General features: G+C 36.1%; 1 protein-coding gene across 1 annotated transcript; it reads right to left on the reverse strand.

Moving 5' to 3' along the window:
- Window positions 1-6,457: 6,457 nt before the first annotated feature.
- Window positions 6,458-8,154, reverse strand: LOC113297672 (ubiquitin-60S ribosomal protein L40). Its single transcript, XM_026546231.1, has 5 exons — window positions 7,993-8,154; window positions 7,805-7,891; window positions 7,607-7,709; window positions 6,804-6,870; window positions 6,458-6,711 (listed from the first exon to the last, which is right to left on the reverse strand). The coding sequence occupies exons 1-5, from the start codon at window positions 8,093-8,095 to the stop codon at window positions 6,685-6,687; spliced, it is 387 nt and encodes a 128-aa protein (XP_026402016.1). The 5' UTR covers window positions 8,096-8,154; the 3' UTR covers window positions 6,458-6,684.
- Window positions 8,155-11,933: the final 3,779 nt, after the last annotated feature.

Below are 11,933 nucleotides of genomic sequence, written 5' to 3' on the forward strand. Positions count from 1 at the left end.
TTCTTCTCCGTAATAGTTGAGAAAGAGGGTTAAATCTAGATCGTGGTTCTTAAAAAGGGGTTAGTGCATCAAACCTCTTTAATTCTTCATTGTAATTCGTATCTCTGTAGTTTAATTTTGCTTTGATTGAGAGTGATGTTGTTGAATCGATTATTGAAATCAGAATTCACAGAAAAGGTAAATCGGAGGTCAAATTTAGGGTTTCTGTTTTGATTGATTTTTTTTATTAAATCTCAATGGTTTGTTAGAATTAAAGTGGGTTTGTTCTGATTTGAAGTAGAGATGGTAGTATGAAGTTTAATTTTAATTTCGTAAAGAATTATGGTTTATAATCTTCCATAAATTAAGAAACTAGGGTTCTTCTTTGACATTGATCTATCTGCAAAATTTAGGGAGAGGGGTTTGATTAAGAAGGAGATGATTGAGAAAAGGATGTTGATGAATTTGAATCTCTGATGAGTTAAGAAGAGGGATCTGATTTTAAGTTGAAATAGTGGAAGAGATTGTTATGTTTCTTAACAAATTAGAAGATTGAGTTGCTGCTGCTGTTTGGTAAATGGGTTTTGGACCTAGAAAGATATTTACTGAGATGTAGTATATCAATTGATAGAGTTATAGATGTCCTTGAAACTGCAGTTGATAGTTGTGATTATTAGTTTAGGTTATGATGAGTTGCAGGGATTATGAAGCTACAAATATGATGAAGGTGATGGCTTGAGATGTTATGGAGTGAACTGATGATGAATTCTTTTAATGGAGATGAAATAGACATTTCAGTTGTTGATAGAAATGAAATAGACATTTCAGTTGTTGAGAATTTGATGTGTTTAGGTTAATTAACTTACAAAAGTTACGGAAACAGACTTGGAAGTTTGTGTTGGTGAAATGAAAATATGTGGAAAAATGATGAAACCAATTTCGGTTTCATCTAGTTTTGGTGAAACCAATTTTGGTTTCCATCATCTTTAATTTGTGTTGTTCTTTTGAAGTAATTGGATTCATTATACTATGACGTTGTTCAATTTTGAAATATAAATTGGTGATTGGTGTTTTCATCATTTGTTTTGAAGTTCTAAGGGAATCTGATTTACTGAGTTTGGGGTTTGTGTTTTCAATTGTATTGGATTTTTGAGGGAATTTGATTTCTGAGTTGGGGTTTTGTGTTTTTTTATGTTTTCATTCTCAATTTATGTGTTTTACTTTTTTTAGGTTGATGACGTTTTGGAGTTAAAATGTTTATAAGAAAACCACCACTTCCTAGAATGCTGCTAAACAATGTCTCATGCATGAGAAATGCCCAATTAATTATTCGAAACATTAATGCATCAGTCGATGACGGAGGTGCACTCATGTTAACAAGAGCAAATGGTGCAGGAAAATCCACTTTCTTAAGAATGTTAGCTTGTTTCTCAAATCCTTCAGCTGGAGAGATCCTACGGAACGGTCACGACATTACAAAGGCAGGAGTTTCTATCCGGGTATAGGCAACTCATTTACCTATCCAGATTGAGGATGCGATGATATTGAGGTTGCCATATAGGTTTCAGAGAAGGAAAACCATGGTGGATTTGCTTGATTGATTGTGGAGATGTATGGAGAGGGTTATCTGGTGGTTTAATTTTTGTTGCAGAGGAAGTGGGATTTTATCCGTTAAGGTAATACGTGTAACCTGATCATAATTTAACCACTTCCTAATAAGAAATTTGTTGTTTAAGTCTGCACATATTATTGTGGATTGAATTGCTAGATACTAATCTATGAATTACAGAAAATAATAGTAGTTAGGCATAAATTTTGAACTTCTCCTTGCCAAAGATGCTTTATACTTAATAAACAATTCCTGTATATGCAATGAGGTCCGTCGTTGCTCCATCATGTATAAAATTGTTGATGTTGTTTTTTGCATCATTTCTTTTGGAAAATGTCGTAGTTCTTAGGCACGTCTTTGCAGGATTCATGCCTTATTGGGTACTATAGTAAGAGATTCTATCCGGGTATAGGGTTGCCTTCTGCTTACAGTATCACTTGAAGTTTTACGACATTAGCAATTTACCATAAACTAACTATACCATCAATATTTAAGTACTGAGGAATCCATATATCTGAAGCATAAGCTCCAGAGCTCCACTAAACAAGCAAAAATTCGGTAGAGAGAGACTGACTTCCTTGAATATATACTTCAATGTCATTACCGTGCTAAGATTATTGTCTGTTTTGTGAATTAGTAGTTTCTCCAATTTGTGTTCAGTTTATTATGCTTTAGACATTAAATTGTATTATGCAAGCCAACTATCTATATTTAATCAGATCTTTTGGTTTATGTGGGCTTCTTATCCTGGGCACGTTATAGTATCAAATATATTAGTCCTGTATTAACCAGTTTTTTCTTCATCTATTGGCAGGTTCAGTTCATCATTGAAGTTTGTGTTGGTGAAATGAAAATATGTGGAAAAATGATGAAACCAATTTCGGTTTCATCATTTTTTCCTAGTTTATTTTGGTTTGGTTTCATCATTGAAGTTGTGTTGGCGAAATGACAATATGTGGAAAAATGATAAAACCTAATTAGGTTTTATCTAGTTTTGGTCATTTTTGCCTAGTTTATTTTGGTTTGGTTTCATCATTGAAGCTGTGTTGGCGAAATGACAATATGTGGAAAAATGATGAAACCTAATTAGGTTTCATCTAGTTTTGGTGAAACCAATTTTGGTTTCATCATTTTTTCTGTTTGGTTTCATCATTTTTTTCTTATTTTGTTGAATATTGATCAATGAAATTCATTTTTTGTGGCGGTGGCGACTGGATGGTGGTGGTGGTCGGCGATAACGATGGTGTTGCTGCTGGTGGTGGTTGGCGACAGTGGTGGTATGTGGTGGTGGTCGGCGGTGGCGCGGTGGTGGTTTTCGGGGATGGAGGTGGTGGCGCTGTGTTGGGTGGCGGTGGTGGCGCTGTGTTGGGTGGCGGTGGCGGCGGCGGTTGGCGCGACGGTGGTGGAGGCGACGGCGGTGGTGGTGGCGGTGGCGCGGCGGTGGTTGACGACGGTGGAGGTGGTGGCACGGTGGTGGTTGGCGGCGGTGGAGGTGGTGGCGTGGTGGAGGTTGGCGGCGGTGGTGGTTGGCGGCGGTGGAGGTGGTGATGGTGGTGGCCGGTGACGGCGGCGGTTGACAGTGGTTGTTTTTGGCGACGTCGGTGGTCAGTGGTGGCGGCACAGTGGTGGTTCTGCTGGTGGTGTTATTTTGTGGTGGTGATAATATAATAGAAATTAATGGTGGGGTTGATTTTTATTTTTGTTGGGGTGATTTAAAATTAAAGGTGGGGTTGTTTTTTATTTTTGTTGGGGTGATTTAAACTATAAGGCTAATATAGACAATTTATGTTAAATGGGGTTTTTGTGGCCAATTTGTTTTGTTGGAGTTTTTGTATATGGATAGTGACACCTTTGGGGTTATAAGTCGCGGCCAAAATGTTCGGCCAAAATCTTCAACAATCAACACAATACCGTGTTCGGATAATTCAAGAACTGCGTCCTAGAAAAAAATGAATAAAAAGAAAGAAATTATTAGATGATTCTCCTAGAAACAAAACCCTAGAAATGGGAAAACAAAGAATTGGGGAAGAACCCTAGAGTTAGAAACTCTTTCACTAAACCTGATGACGTTTCTATCTAACAGAAGATAAGGCATCAACCATGCCCTAAACGTTATCGATCTGACAGACCAGATCAGGGAAATCCGGTTCTACCTCATAAGAACTCATATCTTCTTTTCCCGCTAAAATAATCCACAGTTGGGTACTTCGGTTATTCTTTCCAGTGCCCCTCTTGTTAATGCGAGATTATGATTTTATACTATGAATTTATTTATTTTGGAGGGTGGCTGGGTCCTATAGGGGGCATCCGATTCATCTCCAATTTACATTTACACGTTCCCTCCTATCCAAAAACCTTGGGTGCATCGTGCACGAGTACTCCTCTTTCAGTTCTCAATAAAAAAACCTATTATAGGGGCTCCAAGAAAAGAGTTTTGAGGGCACCTAATGATTCAAATATCCTACAATGAAAATAAGGGGACCCAATTCATAAGAAAAATTCTAAAATACCCTTAACCTATTAAATATTGAAACCTAAAACTAATTTGTTTTCATTCCTCTCCTTTTAAGTTTTAACTCTTCCATTTTCTTCTTCCCCATCACCTTCATCGCTTATTTCTTCGATTAATCATCAATTCTCAAAATAATTTATTATCGGTTAACACCACTTAGTCCGCCCGCAATGACTTTAATAAGGTAAAAATGAAAACAAAACCATCTTATTTCATTAGTTTTAATGCATGGATAGGCGGATCGATCGAATTAGGTTTTCCAAAAAACAGTTTCAGAACTGTCTACGGTTGGGAAACCCAAAAGTATATTCTGGGTTCAAAAATCCTACGGTTTGAAAAAATCATACTTTCATACCGTAACTTGTACTTACGGCTGGGAAGTATGAATTTTCCCAACCGTAGGTTAGCTTATAGTTCGAATTTGGGGGTATTCAAAAGCAGAAATAAGTGATGGTTTTCTTAATTTTTTCTTTTTGTGATCGTCTTCTTCATCGCGACGGGGAATAAGAAGAGAGAAAGAAGAATTATGGGGTATTTTTATGATCCTCATCTTCAACATGATTTATGAATGTAAAGAGAAGGAGAAAATAATAGATTTAGTTTTTTGTATATGATCGTCATCTTCATCATGATGAAATTATAATCATCATCTTCATCATGATTTATGAATGAAAAGAGAAGGAGAAGGTAATAAATTTAATTTTATAATTCATGGAGGGTAATTTAGCCACTACAAAAAATAGTTGGATATGGGGTTTTGTTGATTACTATTTCATAACCCGATTTTGTCATCTTGTGAGCCCTCAAACATGACAAAATATGGGCTCTAAACATTGGGTTTTGAGGGCTCACAAGATGACAAAATCGGGTTATGAAATAGTAATCAACAAAACCCCATATCCAACTATTTTTTGTAGTGGGTAAATTACCCTCCATGAATTATAAAACTAAATTTATTACCTTCTCCATCTCTTTTCATTCATAAATCATGATGAAGATGATGATTATAATTTCATCATGATGAAGATGATGATCATATACAAAAAACTAAATCTATTATCTTCTCCTTCTCTTTTCATTCATAAATCATGAAGAAGATGAGGATCATAAAAATACCCTATTATTCTTATTTCTCTCTTCTTATTCTCTGTCGCGATGAAGAAGACGATCACAAAAGAAAAAACTAAGAAAACCCATCACTTATTTTTGCTTTTGAAAACCCCCAAATTCGAACTATAAGCTAACCTACGGTTGGGAAAATTCATACTACCCAACCGTAAGTACAAGTTACGGTATGGAAGTATGATTTTTTCAAACCGTAGGATTTTTGAACCCAGAATATATGGTTTGGAGTTCTTAACTCCAAACCGTAGATAGTTTTGAAACTGTTTTTTCAAAAACCTAATTCGATCAATTCCGCCTATCCATACATCAAAACTAATGAAATAAGATAGGTTTTTTGATTTTTATCTTATTAAAGTCATCGCAGGTGGATTAAGTGGTGTTAACCGATAATGAATTATTTTGAGAATTGATGATTAATCGAAGAAATAAGCGATGAAGGTGATGGGGAAGAAGAAAATGGAAGAGTTAAAAGGAGAGGAATGAAAACAAATTAGTTTTAGGTTTCAATATTTAATAGGTAAAGGGTATTTTAGTATTTTTCTCATAAATTAGGTCCCCTTATCTTCATTGTAAGATATTTGAATCCTTAGGTGCCCTCAAAACTCTTTTCTTGGAGCCCCTACAATAGGTTTCTTCTGGAACGATGGCCAAACAACGGTTTTTCGGAACAATTACCCATTGAACAACGACTAGGTACATACTAGAGGACAATAAACCTAGGATATATGTTATTACAGGGGGTCCGATCCCCAAAGAGTGGACGGAAAATGTATGTTTCCTTGATTTTCAAATCGACAACTTCTTGGGCGAGTTTGTTAACCGTGAGAGGTCCAACAATATTTTGCTACCATTATGTCAATATTCGTTGAATTTATTTGTACTGTTTTTCCTAGAAACCTACATATAAACACGTTCCTAGAAATACATCTTTCTTTAGACACAAAATCCAATTTCAAAAGACCTCAAACTTACAAGCACAAGGCGGTATAACACTGGAAAGCCAGATGAATAGGAGTTGGCATCGCCACTCGAAAGAACGATAATACTGTTTTCCCAGTAAAAAAGCGAAGCCAAATGGATTTCATGGTATTGCCTCACAACCCCATAAAGGCTTTGAAAAACCAGTTGCTTAAACCCGGTCTTAAGTGGTAAAGAGTTCCACCAACACAGGGTGCAGCACATGGGATATGGTGTTTTTGAACACCGAATTGGAAAAAAAAACCCACCAGAAGTACTTAACCGTACAGAGAAGATCTCACAAAATACTAGTGTAAAAAGGTCTAAATAGACATGATTTGAAGTTCATAAAGGTAACATATTTGAGAGGTCCATAACCATCCATTATGGCTCAACAGAATCAAAAGAAAATAACTAAGAACTAAAGTCCAATCTTAAACATCTAAACTCCCTTCCTGAATTCCTCCAACGTAAGTAACAGTACTAGAGTCCCACAAAAGATCTATTTGATCTTCTTTTTTGGCCTCAACTGCATTTCAAATCACAAACAATAATGTCATCATGGCATATCTTTTACCTGGGAACAAGCAACAAACATGCAAACAACATAGAAAACTTTACCTGGTTGCTATGTCCACATTTCTTTTTGCGGCAGTTGACAGCACGAGGGTGAAGACGTGCATAGCACCTACGAAATTCCCACAAATATAAGGATCAATCATTCGAAGGGTGACAAAATAACAACAGCAACCACTAGTGTAGTTTCTGATAATAATAAATTTTGATGTTTCAAATTCAGCAAGAGAAAATCAAAAACTCTAGATGTTACAATATCCTTCCAAGACGTACAAAGAAAGTAAGTTGCACGCTCAGTGCATGATCGTTTGTGGAAAGTCTAAACTATGAAACTAGTAGGAAGGAAGAAATTAGGATCATACACTAGATTGAAGCTAAGACTTATGCCTTAACCACTCATGATTCATGAGAAATGTTTACAAGGTACACAAAGTTTGCATTCATATGCATAATTCTATTTAGAAAAGTTTTAACTGTGAAGCTAATGCATACACCTTGATAAAACAAAATCATTATAGCATAAATCGGATTCTTAGACCACTTGTCCATCAGTTGAGTAGTATCTATATCCTGTGCAAGTAAATAACAATTAGATATCTGCTGTTTCTAGTTCCAACTATAATCATTTATAAACCCTACCAATTAAGGTTCAACAGCATACAAAGATACAACTGTACCTATATAACGATTCAAGAAACTACACTACGTTAACAGATGAATGAAGTAAGATACATTGTCACATATATAAGCTTCACAAAAATAAGCAGATAAATTAATCGTTATCAAAATCATATTGGAAATCCAGCAAAATACAAGCAAATAATACTGTAACGATGTCAGTTACTTACTTCCTGCAGATCATCTTGTCCTGGTTGTACTTCCTTGCTAGGGCCATCAAAGATGGTTCAATAATTCCACCACGGAGTCTCAGAACCAAATGAAGAGTTGATTCTACAACATCATCAGACGATCAGTTTCGTCCATAAGAAGTCCTTTAAAATTTGAGCTGATTAAAAAACCTAAAAGCGGAGTAAGATCAAGCAAACCTTTCTGAATATTATAGTCAGCAAGAGTACGGCCATCTTCGAGTTGTTTACCCGCAAAGATCAATCTCTGTTGATCCGGAGGAATCCCTGACAGAAGAACAAGAAATCAATGAAATAGTTGAGATTAAATCTTATGATGGAGAAAAATGAACACCTATTCAAATCACAGATTTAGTGAGTGTATAGACCTTCCTTGTCCTGAATCTTAGCCTTGACATTATCGATTGTGTCACTTGATTCAACCTCTAGGGTGATTGTTTTCCCAGTTAGGGTTTTCACGAAGATCTGCATCCTGTTTTTCAGAAGTTGTCCGTTCTCCTGCTAAAAACCTTAACTTTTGATTCTCTCTCTTAAAAATGTTTCTTTATATAGTGGCTTTCTACTAGGGTTTGTGTAATGATAACAAAAAATTGATGCGTTATTGGGCTTCCACCGGATACACTCATGGCCCTATTTATTCTGTTCCTGTTACGACGAGAACACCCTCGACGAGGAGTGAGCAAAAACACCTAAATCCACGGATTTTATCCAAATCAATCTACATTTTGGCGGGTGGTCACTCAATCCGTTTCATGGAACACGGGTAAATTTTTGAAACCGATTGTTTTTATGGGTTGGATGCGGGTAGAACATCACCCATCCGTTGAAGACCCGACCCAAAGGATAATGTCAGTTGAATGAACATCTCTATTCATATTTGAATTTAAACTGGGAAATTTAATCCCCGACACTTTGTGTTCTAGTTCGTTCTAGAGTCGTCCTCTATAGACCTAGGTTTCCTCTGAGAAACATAATTAGGTCTACGACTAAAAGACTTCACTTTGGGAATTCGTGAAGCCAGGTCCGACTATCTTTATCTTGATAGTTTGAATACCCTGATCTTGTTTTTTTTTTGTTATCGAGGTTTTCATAATCTCTTTCAGGCAAGATAGATAGTAATCACAAAGTTCTCTTCGTCTCAAACTATGTGATTCCTCAAGTTAGATATCTGAAAACTGATCTTTTGAATATTGTTCTTGAGAGGTGGTTCAGAATCTAGGCTGCTCTTTGGGAGTAGTAAGTTCCGGATTTTTGAGGTTTGCTAGCTTTATCTATTGCAAACAGACTTCTTCAGCTTTATCTTGGATCTAAACGGAAATCAAATAGGCATATTTGTTAGAGGCAGATTGGTATCAAAAGTCTTCACTTAGGTTGAAGCAACTCTTAGGCCGTAAAGGATGTCAGCTAAGGGAATCAATTGCGTAGAGCCTTGCAAGTTTCAAGAGACGTAAGGAGCGCGACTATAATTAAATTACTTTGTGGGTGGATTCAGTCTCAACAACATTTCAGTCTGAAGTCTGATAGTATGCTAGTGTCTGTCGCGGCTTAATACAATTCGGTGTTCAAATATGGATGAGGTCCTGGGGTTTTCTGCTATTGCGGTTTCCTCATTAACAAAAATTCTGATGTCTTGTGTTTTTCCTTTTCCGCATTATATTGTTTATCTTTATTATTGGATTTTCACAGGTTTGTACATATTCAATCTAAGTATATACATTTGCTTAATTGGAATCGATTACGAGAGTAGTTTCTTTTAGAATTCGTATCTTGAAAGATAAATAACAAGTTTAATTACTTGGAAGAAGTCCGATTGGATTATTTGGATACAACTAGATTAATCTTGGATATTGATTTTTGAGATCGTCCAAGTACTCTGCTTAACAATCAGGTTCACGAACTCTGTCTTTATATACATACTGATTGAGTAGAGGTTAGAGATATAAACTCTATATACATATTGTCAAGGATCATTCAGTTGGTTTACTTGCAATTGTATTAAATTTTGTCCATACAGGTTGTCGAACGAAAAAGTTGGGCGTGTACTTGGTACCCCTGCGTTTTCAATTGGTATCAGAGCAGGAAAACACTGTTAGACCTAATAAATCTATGTTTGAAGCGATCTGTAATATGGACATCAGTGAAATCTCTGATAATGTACCACAAGATCCAGGAGATTCAGAATCTTTTTCAATGGTTGAATTTTTAAAATCTGTTGAAGAAATTCTGACAAATACGTCTTTTGTTTAAAAAACCCTTAAAGTATTCAATGATCTTGTGAAACAGTTAGAAAACCTTACTCTTGATGTGGACTCATATCTGCAGAAGGAACAAGATTCTCTTGATAGATTGAATAATAACATGATGGAAAACATGTTTGATGAGGTAGATATTGATAAGTTATTAAGTGAGTGTAATACTCCCTCTCCTTATGATGTTAAAGAACTCAACGTGCTTTTTGTCATTCCAAAGGTAGAGACTAATCCTTATTGCTCAGAATGTGCTCTACATCATGATCTGGTACACCATAATAACTGTATCTTGTGTGTTCATAAAAATGGTGTGAAACAGAATTATCAAGATAGAGTTAAAATCTTCCATGATGAAAATTTGAAGAAGATTTTTTGTAACAACAAGGATACCTTGCATGGTGTTAAACGTTATCTCCATGCGCTTTTACTAAAGAAGTGTAAGACAAGGCATGTAGGTTGTTCACCTGTTCACATTGTTCTTGACGTGTGCAAAAGTAAAATATCGGTAGTTTGGGAATTTCTCCCATTTACAAGTAAGTACCCACTCAATCATGTTGTTGGTGGAAGGAAGTTCTCTCATGGAGTCATTATGTGTTAAAATCATGTTTGTTTGTGACTAAACTTATGTTTCTTCTCTCAGTTGAGCCTTGCTCCAAAGAGATGTATTTCTATTTGGAAAAGAATGCTCAAAAATTTCTTGACTGGCACATGTGCGGTTCATGCACTATGAAAGATACATGTGAATCTAGTTCTGGAACTTGCATGTCCGGTTCATGAACTATCCATATTTCACATTAAAATAGGGATTTTTTTTTAATCTCTTTCTTTCTTCTCAACAATTTGAGAACTAGAGAGAAAAACCAAATGGTTCTGTAACTTCTCATCATCAAAATTTCATTAAGAAATGAAATTTTGATCTTTTGATTTCCTTGTAAATTTCCATTCAACTGGTTAATAATTATTTTTAATTTCGTCATGGTTCTAAAGCTTAATAATTCTCAACGGTTCGGGTACCCGATGAGTTTCTCTACTTGTTCTTGGTATTTTCTTGATTCCAAACTAGACTGGAAGGAAAAGGAATCACCATGGAGAAAGTTCTAATATAAGAAATGTCGGTAGGAACGATAAGCATGATGGGCGATACTTTGATTCTAGTCTTCAAACCCTTTTTGTAAATGAGCATGCTTTTGATGTGTATAATGAGTATCTTAGTCGAAAAATAATCATGGAAAGGATATATGATGTATCTGTTCTTAGGGTTCGTAACCTCCTTCAATTCATGAACTCTCATGAATTGGGTCTTATTCACCGTGGTCTGGGATCTGCCCATTCCGAAATAGCGATTCAATTTTATGCTAATTTGCATGGTGCAGATATTCGAAACTGCACGTTCAGTACCATTGTTAAGAATACAACCTTTGTTGTTACTCGTGGTGTGATTGTTGAATTGTTAGACTTGCAACATAGAAGTGATTTTGAGGTTCCTCAACCCGAGAATCCGCGACCTTCTCAATACAATGTGTCTAATCTTCTCATGGGAAAATCTGTTGGTTGGAAAGAAGGTAAATTACATGTTCATGAGGCTGACTTATGTCTAAAGCAGTTGGCGAACTTGTTGCTTCCAATTTCATGCCAAACACCATTGATAAAAAAATATTTGGACCAAGACTATTGCTAAACTAGCTACTATCTCGCTTAAGAAATAAACATTGATTTTTGTGGACTAATTATCCGTTAGATAACCAGTGTTAGTCAGGTAAGAAAATCCACTGGCTTTCCTTGTCTCGTTACCAGGATTTACAGTCACTTTGGAATCGCTCCTTTTGGGTCCTCCTCTGGAAGCCCAAAACCTTTGACCATGGACAACATCGAAAAAAATGAAAAGAAACACTGCACCTGCCTCTCATCCTGAGATTGCTCAACTACGTCAAAAAATTGCATGTCTTGAAGAACGGGTTAACTTTGCATTGGAAGTTCATCCTGATCTTGCTTAAGGGATATTTGAGATTGCCGAAAATCATCGTCGCAATAACGCTAATGCTTGAGTGTTTTATATTTAT

The sequence above is a fragment of the Papaver somniferum genome, chromosome 7 (genome assembly GCF_003573695.1).
Source record: "Papaver somniferum cultivar HN1 chromosome 7, ASM357369v1, whole genome shotgun sequence".
Taxonomy (NCBI): domain Eukaryota; kingdom Viridiplantae; phylum Streptophyta; class Magnoliopsida; order Ranunculales; family Papaveraceae; genus Papaver; species Papaver somniferum.